Source organism: Salmo salar, chromosome ssa24, assembly GCF_905237065.1.
Source record: "Salmo salar chromosome ssa24, Ssal_v3.1, whole genome shotgun sequence".
Lineage (NCBI taxonomy): Eukaryota > Metazoa > Chordata > Actinopteri > Salmoniformes > Salmonidae > Salmo > Salmo salar.
Window position 1 is genome coordinate 36,471,080 of NC_059465.1, and position 23,127 is coordinate 36,494,206.

General features: G+C 51.7%; 1 protein-coding gene across 3 annotated transcripts in view; it reads right to left on the minus strand.

The window, feature by feature from the left end:
- LOC106585854 (MAP kinase-activated protein kinase 5) overlaps window positions 1-23,127 on the minus strand; it is a 49,387-nt gene that overhangs the window by 11,405 nt on the left and 14,855 nt on the right. For 2 of the 3 annotated variants that reach the window (XM_014172555.2, XM_045706799.1), the window contains exons 5-8: window positions 20,974-21,082; window positions 20,618-20,707; window positions 20,335-20,430; window positions 20,155-20,235 (exon numbers count right to left, since the gene is read on the minus strand). In XM_014172555.2, the coding sequence (XP_014028030.2) occupies window positions 20,155-20,235; window positions 20,335-20,430; window positions 20,618-20,707; window positions 20,974-21,082 (376 nt within the window). Of the gene's footprint in view, window positions 1-20,154; window positions 20,236-20,295; window positions 20,431-20,617; window positions 20,708-20,973; window positions 21,083-23,127 lie in introns of all 3 variants that reach the window. The other variant, XM_045706800.1, reaches the window with a different exon arrangement.

The window sequence follows — 23,127 nt, forward strand, 5'->3', positions numbered from 1 at the left end:
GGGGGGGTAGTGGCTCACCTTGTTATAAGTGTAGGGGGGGGTAGTGGCTCACCTTGTTATAAGTGTAGGGGGGGTAGTGGCTCACCTTGTTATAAGTGTAGGGGGGGTAGTGGCTCACCTTGTTATAAGTGTGGGGGGGTAGTGGCTCAACTTGTTATAAGTGTAGGGGGGGGTAGTGGCTCACCTTGTTATAAGTGTGTGGGGGGGGGTAATGGCTCACCTTGTTATAAGTGTAGGGGGGGGTAGTGGCTCACCTTGTTATAAGTGTAGGGGGGGGTAGTGGCTCACCTTGTTATAAGTGTAGGGGGGGTAGCGGCTCACCTTGTTATAAGTGTAGGGGGGGGTAGTGGCTCACCTTATTATAAGTGTGTGTGTGGGGGGGGGGGTAGTGGCTCACCTTGTTATAAGTGTGGGGGGGGTAGTGGCTCACCTTGTTATAAGTGTAGGGGGGGGGTAGTGGCTCACCTTGTTATAAGTGTAGGGGGGGGTAGTGGCTCACCTTGTTATAAGTGTAGGGGGGGGTAGTGGCTCACCTTGTTATAAGTGTGTGTGTGGGGGGGGGTAGTGGCTCACCTTGTTATAAGTGTAGGGGGGGGTAGTGGCTCACCTTGTTATAAGTGTAGGGGGGGTAGTGGCTCACCTTGTTATAAGTGTAGGGGGGGGTAGTGGCTCACCTTGTTATAAGTGTAGGGGGGGGTAGTGGCTCACCTTGTTATAAGTGTAGGGGGGGTAGTGGCTCACCTTGTTATAAGTGTAGGGGGGGGTAGTGGCTCACCTTGTTATAAGTGTAGGGGGGGTAGTGGCTCACCTTGTTATAAGTGTAGGGGGGGGTAGTGGCTCACCTTGTTATAAGTGTAGGGGGGGGTAGTGGCTCACCTTGTTATAAGTGTAGGGGGGGTAGTGGCTCACCTTGTTATAAGTGTAGGGGGGGGTAGTGGCTCACCTTGTTATAAGTGTAGGGGGGGGTAGTGGCTCACCTTGTTATAAGTGTAGGGGGGGGTAGTGGCTCACCTTGTTATAAGTGTAGGGGGGGGGTAGTGGCTCACCTTGTTATAAGTGTAGGGGGGGGGTAGTGGCTCACCTTGTTATAAGTGTAGGGGGGGGTAGTGGCTCACCTTGTTATAAGTGTAGGGGGGGTAGTGGCTCACCTTGTTATAAGTGTAGGGGGGGGGTAGTGGCTCACCTTGTTATAAGTGTAGGGGGGGGTAGTGGCTCACCTTGTTATAAGTGTGTGTGTGGGGGGGGGTAGTGGCTCACCTTGTTATAAGTGTAGGGGGGGTAGTGGCTCACCTTGTTATAAGTGTAGGGGGGGGTAGTGGCTCACCTTGTTATAAGTGTAGGGGGGGGGTAGTGGCTCACCTTGTTATAAGTGTAGGGGGGGTAGTGGCTCACCTTGTTATAAGTGTGGGGGGGGGTAGTGGCTCACCTTGTTATAAGTGTAGGGGGGGTAGTGGCTCACCTTGTTATAAGTGTGGGGGGGGTAGTGGCTCACCTTGTTATAAGTGTAGGGGGGGGTAGTGGCTCACCTTGTTATAAGTGTAGGGGGGGGGTAGTGGCTCACCTTGTTATAAGTGTAGGGGGGGTAGTGGCTCACCTTGTTATAAGTGTAGGGGGGGTAGTGGCTCACCTTGTTATAAGTGTAGGGGGGGGGTAGTGGCTCACCTTGTTATAAGTGTGTGGGGGGGGTAGTGGCTCACCTTGTTATAAGTGTAGGGGGGGGTAGTGGCTCACCTTGTTATAAGTGTAGGGGGGGTAGTGGCTCACCTTGTTATAAGTGTAGGGGGGGGGTAGTGGCTCACCTTGTTATAAGTGTAGGGGGGGTAGTGGCTCACCTTGTTATAAGTGTGTGGGGGGGGGTAGTGGCTCACCTTGTTATAAGTGTAGGGGGGGTAGTGGCTCACCTTGTTATAAGTGTAGGGGGGGGGTAGTGGCTCACCTTGTTATAAGTGTAGGGGGGGTAGTGGCTCACCTTGTTATAAGTGTGGGGGGGGTAGTGGCTCACCTTGTTATAAGTGTAGGGGGGTAGTGGCTCACCTTGTTATAAGTGTAGGGGGGGTAGTGGCTCACCTTGTTATAAGTGTAGGGGGGGTAGTGGCTCACCTTGTTATAAGTGTAGGGGGGGTAGTGGCTCACCTTGTTATAAGTGTAGGGGGGGGTAGTGGCTCACCTTGTTATAAGTGTAGGGGGGGGGTAGTGGCTCACCTTGTTATAAGTGTGTGTGTGGGGGGGGGTAGTGGCTCACCTTGTTATAAGTGTAGGGGGGGTAGTGGCTCACCTTGTTATAAGTGTAGGGGGGGGTAGTGGCTCACCTTGTTATAAGTGTAGGGGGGGGTAGTGGCTCACCTTGTTATAAGTGTGGGGGGGGGTAGTGGCTCACCTTGTTATAAGTGTAGGGGGGGTAGTGGCTCACCTTGTTATAAGTGTAGGGGGGGGTAGTGGCTCACCTTGTTATAAGTGTAGGGGGGGTAGTGGCTCACCTTGTTATAAGTGTAGGGGGGGGTAGTGGCTCACCTTGTTATAAGTGTAGGGGGGGGTAGTGGCTCACCTTGTTATAAGTGTGGGGGGGGGTAGTGGCTCACCTTGTTATAAGTGTAGGGGGGGTAGTGGCTCACCTTGTTATAAGTGTAGGGGGGGGTAGTGGCTCACCTTGTTATAAGTGTAGGGGGGGGTAGTGGCTCACCTTGTTATAAGTGTGGGGGGGGGTAGTGGCTCACCTTGTTATAAGTGTGGGGGGGGGTAGTGGCTCACCTTGTTATAAGTGTAGGGGGGGTAGTGGCTCACCTTGTTATAAGTGTAGGGGGGGGTAGTGGCTCACCTTGTTATAAGTGTGGGGGGGGTAGTGGCTCACCTTGTTATAAGTGTAGGGGGGGGTAGTGGCTCACCTTGTTATAAGTGTAGGGGGGGGTAGTGGCTCACCTTGTTATAAGTGTGGTGGGGGGGGGGGTAGTGGCTCACCTTGTTATAAGTGTAGGGGGGGGGTAGTGGCTCACCTTGTTATAAGTGTAGGGGGGGGTAGTGGCTCACCTTGTTATAAGTGTGGGGGGGTAGTGGCTCACCTTGTTATAAGTGTAGGGGGGGTAGTGGCTCACCTTGTTATAAGTGTAGGGGGGGGGTAGTGGCTCACCTTGTTATAAGTGTAGGGGGGGGTAGTGGCTCACCTTGTTATAAGTGTAGGGGGGGGTAGTGGCTCACCTTGTTATAAGTGTAGGGGGGGTAGTGGCTCACCTTGTTATAAGTGTAGGGGGGGGTAGTGGCTCACCTTGTTATAAGTGTAGGGGGGGGGTAGTGGCTCACCTTGTTATAAGTGTAGGGGGGGGTAGTGGCTCACCTTGTTATAAGTGTAGGGGGGGTAGTGGCTCACCTTGTTATAAGTGTGGGGGGGGGGTAGTGGCTCACCTTGTTATAAGTGTAGGGGGGGTAGTGGCTCACCTTGTTATAAGTGTAGGGGGGGTAGTGGCTCACCTTGTTATAAGTGTAGGGGGGGGTAGTGGCTCACCTTGTTATAAGTGTGGGGGGGGTAGTGGCTCACCTTGTTATAAGTGTAGGGGGGTAGTGGCTCACCTTGTTATAAGTGTAGGGGGGGGGTAGTGGCTCACCTTGTTATAAGTGTAGGGGGGGGGTAGTGGCTCACCTTGTTATAAGTGTAGGGGGGGTAGTGGCTCACCTTGTTATAAGTGTAGGGGGGGGGGTAGTGGCTCACCTTGTTATAAGTGTAGGGGGGGGTAGTGGCTCACCTTGTTATAAGTGTAGGGGGGGTAGTGGCTCACCTTGTTATAAGTGTAGGGGGGGTAGTGGCTCACCTTGTTATAAGTGTGGGGGGGGGTAGTGGCTCACCTTGTTATAAGTGTAGGGGGGGTAGTGGCTCACCTTGTTATAAGTGTGGGGGGGGGTAGTGGCTCACCTTGTTATAAGTGTAGGGGGGGTAGTGGCTCACCTTGTTATAAGTGTAGGGGGGGTAGTGGCTCACCTTGTTATAAGTGTGGGGGGGGGTAGTGGCTCACCTTGTTATAAGTGTAGGGGGGGTAGTGGCTCACCTTGTTATAAGTGTAGGGGGGGGTAGTGGCTCACCTTGTTATAAGTGTAGGGGGGGGTAGTGGCTCACCTTGTTATAAGTGTAGGGGGGGTAGTGGCTCACCTTGTTATAAGTGTAGGGGGGGTAGTGGCTCACCTTGTTATAAGTGTAGGGGGGGGTAGTGGCTCACCTTGTTATAAGTGTGGGGGGGGGGTAGTGGCTCACCTTGTTATAAGTGTAGGGGGGGGGTAGTGGCTCACCTTGTTATAAGTGTAGGGGGGGTAGTGGCTCACCTTGTTATAAGTGTAGGGGGGGGTAGTGGCTCACCTTGTTATAAGTGTAGGGGGGGGTAGTGGCTCACCTTGTTATAAGTGTAGGGGGGGTAGTGGCTCACCTTGTTATAAGTGTAGGGGGGGTAGTGGCTCACCTTGTTATAAGTGTAGGGGGGGTAGTGGCTCACCTTGTTATAAGTGTAGGGGGGGGTAGTGGCTCACCTTGTTATAAGTGTGTGGGGGGGTAGTGGCTCACCTTGTTATAAGTGTAGGGGGGGGTAGTGGCTCACCTTGTTATAAGTGTAAGGGGGGTAGTGGCTCACCTTGTTATAAGTGTGGGGGGGGGGTAGTGGCTCACCTTGTTATAAGTGTAGGGGGGGTAGTGGCTCACCTTGTTATAAGTGTAGGGGGGGGTAGTGGCTCACCTTGTTATAAGTGTGGGGGGGGGTAGTGGCTCACCTTGTTATAAGTGTAGGGGGGGTAGTGGCTCACCTTGTTATAAGTGTGGGGGGGGTAGTGGCTCACCTTGTTATAAGTGTAGGGGGGGGTAGTGGCTCACCTTGTTATAAGTGTAGGGGGGGTAGTGGCTCACCTTGTTATAAGTGTAGGGGGGGGTAGTGGCTCACCTTGTTATAAGTGTAGGGGGGGTAGTGGCTCACCTTGTTATAAGTGTAGGGGGGGGGTAGTGGCTCACCTTGTTATAAGTGTAGGGGGGGTAGTGGCTCACCTTGTTATAAGTGTAGGGGGGGGTAGTGGCTCACCTTGTTATAAGTGTGGGGGGGTAGTGGCTCACCTTGTTATAAGTGTAGGGGGGGTAGTGGCTCACCTTGTTATAAGTGTAGGGGGGGGGGGTAGTGGCTCACCTTGTTATAAGTGTGGGGGGGGTAGTGGCTCACCTTGTTATAAGTGTGGGGGGGGTAGTGGCTCACCTTGTTATAAGTGTAGGGGGGGGTAGTGGCTCACCTTGTTATAAGTGTGGGGGGGGTAGTGGCTCACCTTGTTATAAGTGTAGGGGGGGGTAGTGGCTCACCTTGTTATAAGTGTGGGGGGGGTAGTGGCTCACCTTGTTATAAGTGTAGGGGGGGGTAGTGGCTCACCTTGTTATAAGTGTAGGGGGGGGTAGTGGCTCACCTTGTTATAAGTGTAGGGGGGGGGTAGTGGCTCACCTTGTTATAAGTGTAGGGGGGGTAGTGGCTCACCTTGTTATAAGTGTAGGGGGGGTAGTGGCTCACCTTGTTATAAGTGTAGGGGGGGTAGTGGCTCACCTTGTTATAAGTGTAGGGGGGGTAGTGGCTCACCTTGTTATAAGTGTAGGGGGGGGTAGTGGCTCACCTTGTTATAAGTGTAGGGGGGGGTAGTGGCTCACCTTGTTATAAGTGTAGGGGGGGTAGTGGCTCACCTTGTTATAAGTGTGGGGGGGGTAGTGGCTCACCTTGTTATAAGTGTAGGGGGGGGTAGTGGCTCACCTTGTTATAAGTGTAGGGGGGGGTAGTGGCTCACCTTGTTATAAGTGTAGGGGGGGTAGTGGCTCACCTTGTTATAAGTGTAGGGGGGGGTAGTGGCTCACCTTGTTATAAGTGTAGGGGGGGGGTAGTGGCTCACCTTGTTATAAGTGTGTGGGGGGGTAGTGGCTCACCTTGTTATAAGTGTAGGGGGGGGTAGTGGCTCACCTTGTTATAAGTGTAGGGGGGGTAGTGGCTCACCTTGTTATAAGTGTAGGGGGGGGGTAGTGGCTCACCTTGTTATAAGTGTGTGGGGGGGGGTAGTGGCTCACCTTGTTATAAGTGTGTGGGGGGGTAGTGGCTCACCTTGTTATAAGTGTGGGGGGGGTAGTGGCTCACCTTGTTATAAGTGTAGGGGGGGGTAGTGGCTCACCTTGTTATAAGTGTAGGGGGGGTAGTGGCTCACCTTGTTATAAGTGTAGGGGGGGGTAGTGGCTCACCTTGTTATAAGTGTGGGGGGGGGGTAGTGGCTCACCTTGTTATAAGTGTAGGGGGGGTAGTGGCTCACCTTGTTATAAGTGTAGGGGGGGTAGTGGCTCACCTTGTTATAAGTGTAGGGGGGGGTAGTGGCTCACCTTGTTATAAGTGTGGGGGGGTAGTGGCTCACCTTGTTATAAGTGTAGGGGGGGGTAGTGGCTCACCTTGTTATAAGTGTGGGGGGGGTAGTGGCTCACCTTGTTATAAGTGTAGGGGGGGGTAGTGGCTCACCTTGTTATAAGTGTAGGGGGGGGGTAGTGGCTCACCTTGTTATAAGTGTAGGGGGGGTAGTGGCTCACCTTGTTATAAGTGTGGGGGGGGGTAGTGGCTCACCTTGTTATAAGTGTAGGGGGGGGGTAGTGGCTCACCTTGTTATAAGTGTAGGGGGGGGGTAGTGGCTCACCTTGTTATAAGTGTAGGGGGGGTAGTGGCTCACCTTGTTATAAGTGTAGGGGGGGGTAGTGGCTCACCTTGTTATAAGTGTAGGGGGGGTAGTGGCTCACCTTGTTATAAGTGTAGGGGGGGGTAGTGGCTCACCTTGTTATAAGTGTGGGGGGGGGTAGTGGCTCACCTTGTTATAAGTGTAGGGGGGGGTAGTGGCTCACCTTGTTATAAGTGTAGGGGGGGGTAGTGGCTCACCTTGTTATAAGTGTAGGGGGGGTAGTGGCTCACCTTGTTATAAGTGTGTGTGGGGGGGGGTAGTGGCTCACCTTGTTATAAGTGTGAGGGGGGGTAGTGGCTCACCTTGTTATAAGTGTGTGGGGGGGGGGGTAGTGGCTCACCTTGTTATAAGTGTAGGGGGGGTAGTGGCTCACCTTGTTATAAGTGTGGGGGGGGTAGTGGCTCACCTTGTTATAAGTGTAGGGGGGGGTAGTGGCTCACCTTGTTATAAGTGTAGGGGGGGTAGTGGCTCACCTTGTTATAAGTGTAGGGGGGGTAGTGGCTCACCTTGTTATAAGTGTAGGGGGGGGTAGTGGCTCACCTTGTTATAAGTGTAGGGGGGGTAGTGGCTCACCTTGTTATAAGTGTAGGGGGGGTAGTGGCTCACCTTGTTATAAGTGTAGGGGGGGGGTAGTGGCTCACCTTGTTATAAGTGTAGGGGGGGTAGTGGCTCACCTTGTTATAAGTGTAGGGGGGGTAGTGGCTCACCTTGTTATAAGTGTAGGGGGGTAGTGGCTCACCTTGTTATAAGTGTAGGGGGGGTAGTGGCTCACCTTGTTATAAGTGTAGGGGGGGGTAGTGGCTCACCTTGTTATAAGTGTGGGGGGGGGTAGTGGCTCACCTTGTTATAAGTGTAGGGGGGGGGTAGTGGCTCACCTTGTTATAAGTGTAGGGGGGGGTAGTGGCTCACCTTGTTATAAGTGTGGGGGGGGTAGTGGCTCACCTTGTTATAAGTGTGGGGGGGGTAGTGGCTCACCTTGTTATAAGTGTAGGGGGGGTAGTGGCTCACCTTGTTATAAGTGTAGGGGGGGGTAGTGGCTCACCTTGTTATAAGTGTAGGGGGGGGGGTAGTGGCTCACCTTGTTATAAGTGTAGGGGGGGGTAGTGGCTCACCTTGTTATAAGTGTAGGGGGGGGTAGTGGCTCACCTTGTTATAAGTGTGTGGGGGGGGTAGTGGCTCACCTTGTTATAAGTGTAGGGGGGGTAGTGGCTCACCTTGTTATAAGTGTAGGGGGGGGTAGTGGCTCACCTTGTTATAAGTGTAGGGGGGGTAGTGGCTCACCTTGTTATAAGTGTAGGGGGGGGGTAGTGGCTCACCTTGTTATAAGTGTAGGGGGGGGTAGTGGCTCACCTTGTTATAAGTGTGGGGGGGGGTAGTGGCTCACCTTGTTATAAGTGTAGGGGGGGGTAGTGGCTCACCTTGTTATAAGTGTAGGGGGGGGGTAGTGGCTCACCTTGTTATAAGTGTAGGGGGGGTAGTGGCTCACCTTGTTATAAGTGTAGGGGGGGGTAGTGGCTCACCTTGTTATAAGTGTAGGGGGGGTAGTGGCTCACCTTGTTATAAGTGTAGGGGGGGGTAGTGGCTCACCTTGTTATAAGTGTAGGGGGGGTAGTGGCTCACCTTGTTATAAGTGTAGGGGGGGGGTAGTGGCTCACCTTGTTATAAGTGTAGGGGGGGGTAGTGGCTCACCTTGTTATAAGTGTGGGGGGGGGGTAGTGGCTCACCTTGTTATAAGTGTGGGGGGGGTAGTGGCTCACCTTGTTATAAGTGTAGGGGGGGGTAGTGGCTCACCTTGTTATAAGTGTAGGGGGGGTAGTGGCTCACCTTGTTATAAGTGTAGGGGGGGTAGTGGCTCACCTTGTTATAAGTGTAGGGGGGGGTAGTGGCTCACCTTGTTATAAGTGTGGGGGGGGGTAGTGGCTCACCTTGTTATAAGTGTAGGGGGGGGGTAGTGGCTCACCTTGTTATAAGTGTAGGGGGGGGTAGTGGCTCACCTTGTTATAAGTGTGTGTGGGGGGTAGTGGCTCACCTTGTTATAAGTGTGTGGGGGGGTAGTGGCTCACCTTGTTATAAGTGTAGGGGGGGTAGTGGCTCACCTTGTTATAAGTGTAGGGGGGGGTAGTGGCTCACCTTGTTATAAGTGTAGGGGGGGGTAGTGGCTCACCTTGTTATAAGTGTAGGGGGGTAGTGGCTCACCTTGTTATAAGTGTAGGGGGGGGTAGTGGCTCACCTTGTTATAAGTGTAGGGGGGGGTAGTGGCTCACCTTGTTATAAGTGTAGGGGGGGTAGTGGCTCACCTTGTTATAAGTGTGGGGGGGGTAGTGGCTCACCTTGTTATAAGTGTGGGGGGGGGTAGTGGCTCACCTTGTTATAAGTGTAGGGGGGGTAGTGGCTCACCTTGTTATAAGTGTAGGGGGGGGTAGTGGCTCACCTTGTTATAAGTGTAGGGGGGGTAGTGGCTCACCTTGTTATAAGTGTAGGGGGGGTAGTGGCTCACCTTGTTATAAGTGTAGGGGGGGGGTAGTGGCTCACCTTGTTATAAGTGTATGGGGGGGGGGTAGTGGCTCACCTTGTTATAAGTGTAGGGGGGGGTAGTGGCTCACCTTGTTATAAGTGTAGGGGGGGGGTAGTGGCTCACCTTGTTATAAGTGTGGGGGGGGGTAGTGGCTCACCTTGTTATAAGTGTAGGGGGGGGTAGTGGCTCACCTTGTTATAAGTGTAGGGGGGGTAGTGGCTCACCTTGTTATAAGTGTAGGGGGGGGGTAGTGGCTCACCTTGTTATAAGTGTAGGGGGGGGTAGTGGCTCACCTTGTTATAAGTGTAGGGGGGGGTAGTGGCTCACCTTGTTATAAGTGTAGGGGGGGTAGTGGCTCACCTTGTTATAAGTGTGGGGGGGGTAGTGGCTCACCTTGTTATAAGTGTAGGGGGGGGGTAGTGGCTCACCTTGTTATAAGTGTGGGGGGGTAGTGGCTCACCTTGTTATAAGTGTAGGGGGGGTAGTGGCTCACCTTGTTATAAGTGTAGGGGGGGTAGTGGCTCACCTTGTTATAAGTGTAGGGGGGGGTAGTGGCTCACCTTGTTATAAGTGTAGGGGGGGTAGTGGCTCACCTTGTTATAAGTGTAGGGGGGTAGTGGCTCACCTTGTTATAAGTGTAGGGGGGGGTAGTGGCTCACCTTGTTATAAGTGTAGGGGGGGGTAGTGGCTCACCTTGTTATAAGTGTAGGGGGGGGTAGTGGCTCACCTTGTTATAAGTGTAGGGGGGGGTAGTGGCTCACCTTGTTATAAGTGTAGGGGGGGGGTAGTGGCTCACCTTGTTATAAGTGTAGGGGGGGGTAGTGGCTCACCTTGTTATAAGTGTGGGGGGGTAGTGGCTCACCTTGTTATAAGTGTAGGGGGGGGTAGTGGCTCACCTTGTTATAAGTGTAGGGGGGTAGTGGCTCACCTTGTTATAAGTGTAGGGGGGGGTAGTGGCTCACCTTGTTATAAGTGTGGGGGGGGGGGTAGTGGCTCACCTTGTTATAAGTGTAGGGGGGGGTAGTGGCTCACCTTGTTATAAGTGTAGGGGGGGGTAGTGGCTCACCTTGTTATAAGTGTAGGGGGGGGGTAGTGGCTCACCTTGTTATAAGTGTAGGGGGGGGTAGTGGCTCACCTTGTTATAAGTGTAGGGGGGGGTAGTGGCTCACCTTGTTATAAGTGTGGGGGGGGGGGTAGTGGCTCACCTTGTTATAAGTGTAGGGGGGGGGTAGTGGCTCACCTTGTTATAAGTGTAGGGGGGTAGTGGCTCACCTTGTTATAAGTGTGTGGGGGGGGGTAGTGGCTCACCTTGTTATAAGTGTAGGGGGGGGTAGTGGCTCACCTTGTTATAAGTGTAGGGGGGGGTAGTGGCTCACCTTGTTATAAGTGTAGGGGGGGGTAGTGGCTCACCTTGTTATAAGTGTAGGGGGGTAGTGGCTCACCTTGTTATAAGTGTAGGGGGGGTAGTGGCTCACCTTGTTATAAGTGTAGGGGGGGTAGTGGCTCACCTTGTTATAAGTGTGGGGGGGGGGGGGTAGTGGCTCACCTTGTTATAAGTGTAGGGGGGGTAGTGGCTCACCTTGTTATAAGTGTAGGGGGGTAGTGGCTCACCTTGTTATAAGTGTGGTGGGGGGGTAGTGGCTCACCTTGTTATAAGTGTAGGGGGGGTAGTGGCTCACCTTGTTATAAGTGTAGGGGGGTAGTGGCTCACCTTGTTATAAGTGTAGGGGGGGGGATAGTGGCTCACCTTGTTATAAGTGTAGGGGGGGGTAGTGGCTCACCTTGTTATAAGTGTAGGGGGGGGGTAGTGGCTCACCTTGTTATAAGTGTAGGGGGGGTAGTGGCTCACCTTGTTATAAGTGTAGGGGGGGTAGTGGCTCACCTTGTTATAAGTGTGGGGGGGGGTAGTGGCTCACCTTGTTATAAGTGTAGGGGGGGGGTAGTGGCTCACCTTGTTATAAGTGTGTGGGGGGGGTAGTGGCTCACCTTGTTATAAGTGTAGGGGGGGTAGTGGCTCACCTTGTTATAAGTGTAGGGGGGGGGTAGTGGCTCACCTTGTTATAAGTGTAGGGGGGGGTAGTGGCTCACCTTGTTATAAGTGTAGGGGGGGTAGTGGCTCACCTTGTTATAAGTGTAGGGGGGGGGTAGTGGCTCACCTTGTTATAAGTGTAGGGGGGGTAGTGGCTCACCTTGTTATAAGTGTAGGGGGGTAGTGGCTCACCTTGTTATAAGTGTGGGGGGGGTAGTGGCTCACCTTGTTATAAGTGTAGGGGGGGTAGTGGCTCACCTTGTTATAAGTGTAGGGGGGGTAGTGGCTCACCTTGTTATAAGTGTAGGGGGGGGGTAGTGGCTCACCTTGTTATAAGTGTAGGGGGGGGTAGTGGCTCACCTTGTTATAAGTGTAGGGGGGGGGTAGTGGCTCACCTTGTTATAAGTGTAGGGGGGGGTAGTGGCTCACCTTGTTATAAGTGTAGGGGGGGGGTAGTGGCTCACCTTGTTATAAGTGTAGGTGGGGGGGTAGTGGCTCACCTTGTTATAAGTGTAGGGGGGGGGTAGTGGCTCACCTTGTTATAAGTGTGGGGGGGGTAGTGGCTCACCTTGTTATAAGTGTGGGGGGGGGTAGTGGCTCACCTTGTTATAAGTGTAGGGGGGGTAGTGGCTCACCTTGTTATAAGTGTAGGGGGGGTAGTGGCTCACCTTGTTATAAGTGTAGGGGGGGGTAGTGGCTCACCTTGTTATAAGTGTGTGGGGGGGTAGTGGCTCACCTTGTTATAAGTGTAGGGGGGGTAGTGGCTCACCTTGTTATAAGTGTAGGGGGGGGTAGTGGCTCACCTTGTTATAAGTGTAGGGGGGGGTAGTGGCTCACCTTGTTATAAGTGTAGGGGGGGGTAGTGGCTCACCTTGTTATAAGTGTAGGGGGGGGTAGTGGCTCACCTTGTTATAAGTGTAGGGGGGGTAGTGGCTCACCTTGTTATAAGTGTAGGGGGGGGTAGTGGCTCACCTTGTTATAAGTGTAGGGGGGGTAGTGGCTCACCTTGTTATAAGTGTAGGGGGGGGGTAGTGGCTCACCTTGTTATAAGTGTAGGGGGGGTAGTGGCTCACCTTGTTATAAGTGTGGGGGGGGGTAGTGGCTCACCTTGTTATAAGTGTGGGGGGGGTAGTGGCTCACCTTGTTATAAGTGTGGGGGGGGTAGTGGCTCACCTTGTTATAAGTGTGGGGGGGGGTAGTGGCTCACCTTGTTATAAGTGTAGGGGGGGGTAGTGGCTCACCTTGTTATAAGTGTGGGGGGGGGTAGTGGCTCACCTTGTTATAAGTGTAGGGGGGGGGTAGTGGCTCACCTTGTTATAAGTGTAGGGGGGGTAGTGGCTCACCTTGTTATAAGTGTAGGGGGGTAGTGGCTCACCTTGTTATAAGTGTAGGGGGGGGTAGTGGCTCACCTTGTTATAAGTGTAGGGGGGTAGTGGCTCACCTTGTTATAAGTGTGGGGGGGGTAGTGGCTCACCTTGTTATAAGTGTGGGGGGGGTAGTGGCTCACCTTGTTATAAGTGTGGGGGGGGTAGTGGCTCACCTTGTTATAAGTGTAGGGGGGGGTAGTGGCTCACCTTGTTATAAGTGTGTGGGGGGGGTAGTGGCTCACCTTGTTATAAGTGTAGGGGGGGGTAGTGGCTCACCTTGTTATAAGTGTGGGGGGGGTAGTGGCTCACCTTGTTATAAGTGTAGGGGGGGTAGTGGCTCACCTTGTTATAAGTGTGGGGGGGGTAGTGGCTCACCTTGTTATAAGTGTAGGGGGGGGTAGTGGCTCACCTTGTTATAAGTGTAGGGGGGGGTAGTGGCTCACCTTGTTATAAGTGTAGGGGGGGGTAGTGGCTCACCTTGTTATAAGTGTGGGGGGGGGTAGTGGCTCACCTTGTTATAAGTGTAGGGGGGGGTAGTGGCTCACCTTGTTATAAGTGTAGGGGGGGGGGTAGTGGCTCACCTTGTTATAAGTGTAGGGGGGTAGTGGCTCACCTTGTTATAAGTGTAGGGGGGGGGTAGTGGCTCACCTTGTTATAAGTGTAGGGGGGGGGTAGTGGCTCACCTTGTTATAAGTGTAGGGGGGGGTAGTGGCTCACCTTGTTATAAGTGTGGGGGGGGGTAGTGGCTCACCTTGTTATAAGTGTAGGGGGGGTAGTGGCTCACCTTGTTATAAGTGTGTGGGGGGGTAGTGGCTCACCTTGTTATAAGTGTGGGGGGGGGTAGTGGCTCACCTTGTTATAAGTGTGGGGGGGGGTAGTGGCTCACCTTGTTATAAGTGTAGGGGGGGTAGTGGCTCACCTTGTTATAAGTGTAGGGGGGGGGTAGTGGCTCACCTTGTTATAAGTGTAGGGGGGGTAGTGGCTCACCTTGTTATAAGTGTGGGGGGGGGTAGTGGCTCACCTTGTTATAAGTGTAGGGGGGGGTAGTGGCTCACCTTGTTATAAGTGTAGGGGGGGGTAGTGGCTCACCTTGTTATAAGTGTAGGGGGGGTAGTGGCTCACCTTGTTATAAGTGTAGGGGGGGGTAGTGGCTCACCTTGTTATAAGTGTGGGGGGGGGGTAGTGGCTCACCTTGTTATAAGTGTAGGGGGGGGTAGTGGCTCACCTTGTTATAAGTGTGGGGGGGGTAGTGGCTCACCTTGTTATAAGTGTAGGGGGGGTAGTGGCTCACCTTGTTATAAGTGTAGGGGGGGGTAGTGGCTCACCTTGTTATAAGTGTGGGGGGGGTAGTGGCTCACCTTGTTATAAGTGTAGGGGGGGTAGTGGCTCACCTTGTTATAAGTGTAGGGGGGGGTAGTGGCTCACCTTGTTATAAGTGTAGGGGGGGGTAGTGGCTCACCTTGTTATAAGTGTGGGGGGGGGTAGTGGCTCACCTTGTTATAAGTGTGGGGGGGGTAGTGGCTCACCTTGTTATAAGTGTAGGGGGGGGTAGTGGCTCACCTTGTTATAAGTGTGTGGGGGGGGGTAGTGGCTCACCTTGTTATAAGTGTAGGGGGGGGTAGTGGCTCACCTTGTTATAAGTGTAGGGGGGGGTAGTGGCTCACCTTGTTATAAGTGTAGGGGGGTAGTGGCTCACCTTGTTATAAGTGTGTGGGGGGTAGTGGCTCACCTTGTTATAAGTGTGGGGGGGGTAGTGGCTCACCTTGTTATAAGTGTGGGGGGGGTAGTGGCTCACCTTGTTATAAGTGTGGGGGGGGTAGTGGCTCACCTTGTTATAAGTGTGTGGGGTGGGGGTAGTGGCTCACCTTGTTATAAGTGTGGGGGGGGTAGTGGCTCACCTTGTTATAAGTGTAGGGGGGGGTAGTGGCTCACCTTGTTATAAGTGTGGGGGGGGGTAGTGGCTCACCTTGTTATAAGTGTAGGGGGGGGGTAGTGGCTCACCTTGTTATAAGTGTAGGGGGGGGGTAGTGGCTCACCTTGTTATAAGTGTAGGGGGGGTAGTGGCTCACCTTGTTATAAGTGTGTGTGGGGGGGTAGTGGCTCACCTTGTTATAAGTGTGGGGGGGGGTAGTGGCTCACCTTGTTATAAGTGTGGGGGGGGGTAGTGGCTCACCTTGTTATAAGTGTGTGTGGGGGGGTAGTGGCTCACCTTGTTATAAGTGTGGGGGGGGGTAGTGGCTCACCTTGTTATAAGTGTAGGGGGGGTAGTGGCTCACCTTGTTATAAGTGTGGGGGGGGTAGTGGCTCACCTTGTTATAAGTGTGGGGGGGGGTAGTGGCTCACCTTGTTATAAGTGTGGGGGGGGGTAGTGGCTCACCTTGTTATAAGTGTGGGGGGGGGTAGTGGCTCACCTTGTTATAAGTGTGGGGGGGGGTAGTGGCTCACCTTGTTATAAGTGTAGGGGGGGTAGTGGCTCACCTTGTTATAAGTGTGGGGGGGGTAGTGGCTCACCTTGTTATAAGTGTGTGTGGGGGGTAGTGGCTCACCTTGTTATAAGTGTAGGGGGGGGGGTAGTGGCTCACCTTGTTATAAGTGTAGGGGGGGGGTAGTGGCTCACCTTGTTATAAGTGTAGGGGGGGGTAGTGGCTCACCTTGTTATAAGTGTGGGGGGGGTAGTGGCTCACCTTGTTATAAGTGTAGGGGGGGTAGTGGCTCACCTTGTTATAAGTGTGGGGGGGGTAGTGGCTCACCTTGTTATAAGTGTGGGGGGGGGTAGTGGCTCACCTTGTTATAAGTGTGGGGGGGGTAGTGGCTCACCTTGTTATAAGTGTGGGGGGGGGTAGTGGCTCACCTTGTTATAAGTGTAGGGGGGGTAGTGGCTCACCTTGTTATAAGTGTGGGGGGGGTAGTGGCTCACCTTGTTATAAGTGTAGGGGGGGTAGTGGCTCACCTTGTTATAAGTGTGGGGGGGGGTAGTGGCTCACCTTGTTATAAGTGTGGGGGGGGTAGTGGCTCACCTTGTTATAAGTGTAGGGGGGGGGTAGTGGCTCACCTTGTTATAAGTGTGGTGGGGGGTAGTGGCTCACCTTGTTATAAGTGTGTGTGGGGGGGTAGTGGCTCACCTTGTTATAAGTGTGGGGGGGGGTAGTGGCTCACCTTGTTATAAGTGTGTGGGGGGGGTAGTGGCTCACCTTGTTATAAGTGTGTGTGGGGGGGGTAGTGGCTCACCTTGTTATAAGTGTGTGGGGGGGGGTAGTGGCTCACCTTGTTATAAGTGTGGGGGGGGTAGTGGCTCACCTTGTTATAAGTGTGGGGGGGTAGTGGCTCACCTTGTTATAAGTGTAGGGGGGGGTAGTGGCTCACCTTGTTATAAGTGTGTGGGGGGGTAGTGGCTCACCTTGTTATAAGTGTGGGGGGGGTAGTGGCTCACCTTGTTATAAGTGTAGGGGGGGGTAGTGGCTCACCTTGTTATAAGTGTAGGGGGGGGTAGTGGCTCACCTTGTTATAAGTGTGGGGGGGTAGTGGCTCACCTTGTTATAAGTGTAGGGGGGGTAGTGGCTCACCTTGTTATAAGTGTGGGGGGGGTAGTGGCTCACCTTGTTATAAGTGTGGGGGGGTAGTGGCTCACCTTGTTATAAGTGTGGGGGGTAGTGGCTCACCTTGTTATAAGTGTGGGGGGGTAGTGGCTCACCTTGTTATAAGTGTGTGTGGGGGGGGTAGTGGCTCACCTTGTTATAAGTGTGTGGGTGGGGGGTAGTGGCTCACCTTGTTATAAGTGTGGGGGGGGGTAGTGGCTCACCTTGTTATAAGTGTGGGGGGGTAGTGGCTCACCTTGTTATAAGTGTAGGGGGGGTAGTGGCTCACCTTGTTATAAGTGTGGGGGGGGTAGTGGCTCACCTTGTTATAAGTGTGTGGGGGGGGATAGTGGCTCACCTTGTTATAAGTGTGTGGGGGGGGGATAGTGGCTCACCTTGTTATAAGTGTAGGGGGGGGTAGTGGCTCACCTTGTTATAAGTGTAGGGGGGGTAGTGGCTCACCTTGTTATAAGTGTAGGGGGGGTAGTGGCTCACCTTGTTATAAGTGTAGGGGGGGGTAGTGGCTCACCTTGTTATAAGTGTAGGGGGGGTAGTGGCTCACCTTGTTATAAGTGTGGGGGGGGTAGTGGCTCACCTTGTTATAAGTGTGTGTGGGGGTAGTGGCTCACCTTGTTATAAGTGTGGTGTGGGGGGGTAGTGGCTCACCTTGTTATAAGTGTGTGTGGGGGGGTAGTGGCTCACCTTGTTATAAGTGTGTGTGTGGGGGGTAGTGGCTCACCTTGTTATAAGTGTGGGGGGTAGTGGCTCACCTTGTTATAAGTGTAGGGGGGGTAGTGGCTCACCTTGTTATAAGTGTGTGTGGGGGGGTAGTGGCTCACCTTGTTATAAGTGTGTGTGGGGGGGGTAGTGGCTCACCTTGTTATAAGTGTGTGTGGGGGGTAGTGGCTCACCTTGTTATAAGTGTGGGGGGGATAGTGGCTCACCTTGTTATAAGTGTAGGGGGGGGGTAGTGGCTCACCTTGTTATAAGTGTGGGGGGGGGTAGTGGCTCACCTTGTTATAAGTGTAGGGGGGATAGTGGCTCACCTTGTTATAAGTGTAGGGGGGGGTAGTGGCTCACCTTGTTATAAGTGTAGGGGGGGTAGTGGCTCACCTTGTTATAAGTGTGGGGGGGGGTAGTGGCTCACCTTGTTATAAGTGTAGGGGGGATAGTGGCTCACCTTGTTATAAGTGTAGGGGGGATAGTGGCTCACCTTGTTATAAGTGTAGGGGGGGTAGTGGCTCACCTTGTTATAAGTGTGGGGGGGGGATAGTGGCTCACCTTGTTATAAGTGTAGGGGGGGATAGTGGCTCACCTTGTTATAAGTGTAGGGGGGGTAGTGGCTCACCTTGTTATAAGTGTAGGGGGGGGGTAGTGGCTCACCTTGTTATAAGTGTGGGGGGGGTAGTGGCTCACCTTGTTATAAGTGTGGGGGGGGTAGTGGCTCACCTTGTTATAAGTGTAGGGGGGTAGTGGCTCACCTTGTTATAAGTGTGGGGGTAGTGGCTCACCTTGTTATAAGTGTGGGGGGGGTAGTGGCTCACCTTGTTATAAGTGTGGGGGGGGTAGTGGCTCACCTTGTTATAAGTGTGGGGGGGGTAGTGGCTCACCTTGTTATAAGTGTGGGGGGGGTAGTGGCTCACCTTGTTATAAGTGTGGGGGGGGTAGTGGCTCACCTTGTTATAAGTGTGGGGGGGGGGTAGTGGCTCACCTTGTTATAAGTGTAGGGGGGGGTAGTGGCTCACCTTGTTATAAGTGTGGGGGGGGGTAGTGGCTCACCTTGTTATAAGTGTAGGGGGGGTAGTGGCTCACCTTGTTATAAGTGTGGGGGGGTAGTGGCTCACCTTGTTATAAGTGTAGGGGGGGGTAGTGGCTCACCTTGTTATAAGTGTAGGGGGGGTAGTGGCTCACCTTGTTATAAGTGTAGGGGGGGGTAGTGGCTCACCTTGTTATAAGTGTGGGGGGGGGTAGTGGCTCACCTTGTTATAAGTGTAGGGGGGGTAGTGGCTCACCTTGTTATAAGTGTAGGGGGGGGTAGTGGCTCACCTTGTTATAAGTGTAGGGGGGGTAGTGGCTCACCTTGTTATAAGTGTGGGGGGGGTAGTGGCTCACCTTGTTATAAGTGTGGGGGGGGGTAGTGGCTCACCTTGTTATAAGTGTAGGGGGGGTAGTGGCTCACCTTGTTATAAGTGTGGGGGGGGTAGTGGCTCACCTTGTTATAAGTCTAGGGGGGGTAGTGGCTCACCTTGTTATAAGTGTGGGGGGGTAGTGGCTCACCTTGTTATAAGTCTAGGGGGGGTAGTGGCTCACCTTGTTATAAGTGTGGGGGGGGTAGTGGCTCACCTTGTTATAAGTGTGGGGGGGTAGTGGCTCACCTTGTTATAAGTGTGGGGGGGGTAGTGGCTCACCTTGTTATAAGTGTGGGGGGGGTAGTGGCTCACCTTGTTATAAGTGTAGGGGGGGGTAGTGGCTCACCTTGTTATAAGTGTAGGGGGGGGTAGTGGCTCACCTTGTTATAAGTCTAGGGGGGGTAGTGGCTCACCTTGTTATAAGTCTAGGGGGGGGTAGTGGCTCACCTTGTTATAAGTGTGGGGGGGTAGTGGCTCACCTTGTTATAAGTGTGGGGGGGGTAGTGGCTCACCTTGTTATAAGTGTGGGGGGGGGTAGTGGCTCACCTTGTTATAAGTGTAGAGGGGGGTAGTGGCTCACCTTGTTATAAGTGTAGAGGGGGGGTAGTGGCTCACCTTGTTATAAGTGTACGGGGGGGATAGTGGCTCACCTTGTTATAAGTGTAGGGGGGGGATAGTGGCTCACCTTGTTATAAGTGTAGGGGGGGTAGTGGCTCACCTTGTTATAAGTGTAGGGGGGGTAGTGGCTCACCTTGTTATAAGTGTAGGGGGGGGTAGTGGCTCACCTTGTTATAAGTGTAGGGGGGGTAGTGGCTCACCTTGTTATAAGTGTAGGGGGGGGTAGTGGCTCACCTTGTTATAAGTGTAGGGGGGGTAGTGGCTCACCTTGTTATAAGTGTAGGGGGGGTAGTGGCTCACCTTGTTATAAGTGTAGGGGGGGTAGTGGCTCACCTTGTTATAAGTGTAGGGGGGGTAGTGGCTCACCTTGTTATAAGTGTAGGGGGGGGTAGTGGCTCACCTTGTTATAAGTGTAGGGGGGGGGTAGTGGCTCACCTTGTTATAAGTGTAGGGGGGGGGTAGTGGCTCACCTTGTTATAAGTGTAGGGGGGGGGTAGTGGCTCACCTTGTTATAAGTGTAGGGGGGGTAGTGGCTCACCTTGTTATAAGTGTAGGGGGGGGGGTAGTGGCTCACCTTGTTATAAGTGTAGGGGGGGGTAGTGGCTCACCTTGTTATAAGTGTAGGGGGGGGTAGTGGCTCACCTTGTTATCAGTGTAGGGGGGGGAAATAGTGGCTCACCTTGTTATAAGTGTAGGGGGGGTAGTGGCTCACCTTGTTATAAGTGTAGGGGGGGGTAGTGGCTCACCTTGTTATAAGTGTAGGGGGGTAGTGGCTCACCTTGTTATAAGTGTGTTTTGGGGGGGTAGTGGCTCACCTTGTTATAAGTGTAGGGGGGGTAGTGGCTCACCTTGTTATAAGTGTAGGGGGGTGGTAGTGGCTCACCTTGTTATAAGTGTAGGGGGGGGGTAGTGGCTCACCTTGTTATAAGTGTAGGGGGGGGGTAGTGGCTCACCTTGTTATAAGTGTAGGGGGGGTAGTGGCTCACCTTGTTATAAGTGTAGGGGGGGTAGTGGCTCACCTTGTTATAAGTGTAGGGGGGGTAGTGGCTCACCTTGTTAAAAGTGTAGGGGGGGTAGTGGCTCACCTTGTTATAAGTGTAGGGGGGGGGTAGTGGCTCACCTTGTTATAAGTGTAGGGGGGGTAGTGGCTTATAAGTGTAGGGGGGGGGGTAGTGGCTCACCTTGTTATAAGTGTAGGGGGGGGGTAGTGGCTCACCTTGTTATAAGTATAGGGGGTGGGTGAGGTAGGTATTATTCCAGACTTTTCCTTCTGGTGTCGCCTTTGAGCCTCAAGTACCTAGAGTGAGGAGAAGACTGATTGAACCATTTCATCCAAAAATGTCAATAGAATACTCACCAACTTGGTGTCAAATCTGAGGAGAGCACCCATCCGTACCTGAGGTGCAACGTAGTAAGGCGTGAACTGTGGGGTCATCAAGTCCCCCTGGTCGATTTTGGCAAATCCAAAATCGCACAACTTCACCGGTGCATCCTTGAACATGAAAGGGATAACGACAGACCAGAAAGAGGGATGAGCATATGAGCATTCTCAAATAGGATTTGTGTAAATGTTTAAGGGATTCTCCTCTTGCAACAAGCTTGTTTCAGCCTATTACTAGACACCTGTATGAAGAGCAGTGTGTGTGCGCGCTTCACCATCAGCCCATCTATTTCCTCACCAGGGAGTTATCCTTGAAGAGCAGGTTCTCTGGTTTCAGGTCTCGGTGTGCAATATTCAGTGAGTGACAGTGTTCCAGCGCCTGGCCGATCTGACGGAGGATAAAGGACAACACAGAGAGGCTCAACTACACCAGGAAGCCATGTAATTAATGTATGTGTGCATTAGGAAGCCTGGGAGGAGGAGCAGCAATGCAGAGGAAAATGCCCTGTTTGAATGCATAAATCTTCTACGTGTCGCAAATGGCACCCTATTCCCTATGGGGTGCACCTACAGGGCTCTGGTTGAAACAAGTTCACCATGTACCGTATGGAATACGGGACACTTGTGTTTTCACTAGACAGGCAGAAGGTGTACCTGTTTAGTGACCTGGCTGGCCATCTTCTCTGTGAAGTGTTTGTGCTGACTGATCCTGTGGAACAGCTCACCTCCCTCCATCATCTCCATGACGATCAGTAACCTCTCTCTGATAGAGGGAAAGACCAAAAGAGATGTAGACAAGGAATGAATGTGGGAAAACAGTTGTCATCTACTCAAATTTGGGGTAAAGCTTGAATTTGGTTGTTCCATTAGTTAGTAGCATTTTATTAAGATCTCCTTCCTGGGGCCACACAAGAAACAACAAGACAAAAAAAAACATAATACAATTTGTTTTCTGTAAAATAACGTTGCATTTGGTCAAACACCATTTCTTCCAAAAGTTGGCTAAGTCCCGGCAACAGGCGGATTCGTTGGATGTTTGAACCATTTAAGGGTGCTTTACTATTCTTGGGCATCGGAATGAGCTTTGGCTCACTCCAGGGCATACCGTCTTCAATTGAACATCTAGCAAACAGGAGTGGCAATGTATTGCGCTAACAACCTCAGCAATTTACCATCCAGGTCATCAGTACCAGGTGACTTGTCCTTACTTATAGATAGCAAAAATATATATATATAATCAACTCTTCCACACCAACTTTACAGAACTCTAAACTAGTGCTAGTCTTTCATTATTTGGTCCGATATGCATGAATATGAAGGCTCGGTGTTTCCATGTCATGCCTATTTTTGCAAATCTTGTCAACAATAAAATTTATTAAAATGGTTGGCAATATCAAAGGGTTTTGTCACGAACAAGCCATCTGCCTCAATGAAGGCCTAGAATTTCATTTAAGGTACTCCAGAGATCATCCTTATCTTTGGTTCCATAGTATAGTTTATTTAGGTGTTCTCAATTTACTGTATGTTGGCCAATTTTCTGTGTTGTCAGACTTATTTCCCTTTGCCTCATCCCCATCAGCCATACAGCTTTTCAATTCATAATCTATCCATGGGGATTTGGCAGTTCTAACAAGTTTCCTGATGGGCACATGCCAACCAGCAACCGGGAGATGCAATTTCATTACATTTTAGTCATTTAGCAGACGCTCTTATCCAGAGCGACTTACAGTAGTGAATGCATACATTTCATTAAAAAAAAAAAATTCTCCGTACTGGTCCCCCGTGGGAATCGAACCCACAACCCTGGCGTTGCAAACACCATGCTCTACCAACTGATCCACACGGGATCATTCATAAAATGCTTCAAGTGTGGCATCAGGTTGTACAGGTTGTTTCTCTAGATATGGCCGTTATATTATGATCAATAGATCCAAATGGGTGTGGATACCGCGTTAGTAAAGACGTGGTCATTACACATGGATGATTTTGTCCTTTTGGGTTTGTAAAAACCCTGGTAGGTTGACTGCTATCTGGTTCAGGTTACAGCTTGTTTGAGTGGAGAGCTTTCTAAACAACCAGACAATATTTAGGTCACTCAGAAAACATACCTCTGTTGATATCACATACATTATCGAGAAATGGTGTTTTACAAATGAAGGACTTGGTCTTTAATTTGACCATTTTCAACGTGGTATCAGATACTGAATACCAAGTTAAATTGTCAAATTAAAGGCCAACTCCTTCATTTGAAAAACACCACAATGGTAGACCCTTGGTTTCAGAAGGATGTCACAAGTTTATAAATGGCTCATGAGCCTAGTTCATATGAATAACCACAAACTAAAATATAAAGTTGTTTTACGCAACAAAAAAACCAGGCTTAATGTTTTGCTTCAAAATATGGTACGCTATCAACAACAATATCAAGAGATTAGTATCCTAGCAATGATTAATAGTGCTTTCTTCATATGTCCAAATACTGACATTTAGCACTCAGTCTATGAGAAAAGGCTTTAGGTGAGGCAGAGGACCCTGTAGCCATATTACTTCCACATCATCTCTCAGCCTAACAGGAATAGAGCCCCACAGTGGTGTCATAATACCCATAAAACCTAGCGGTCAAGCAGGGAAATGGTTCCAATCATTTTTCCCCATAGGGGATTTTAGAAACACTTAAAATAAGGGCTGTTCCTCGTGTAGGCTTACCCTGGAGTGATGTTTTGAAAACCGTGTAAAAATGGATCAATATAGTCCACTCCATTTACTCCAATTCGAAAAATACTAGTTACCATCAAAGTAAACATAATG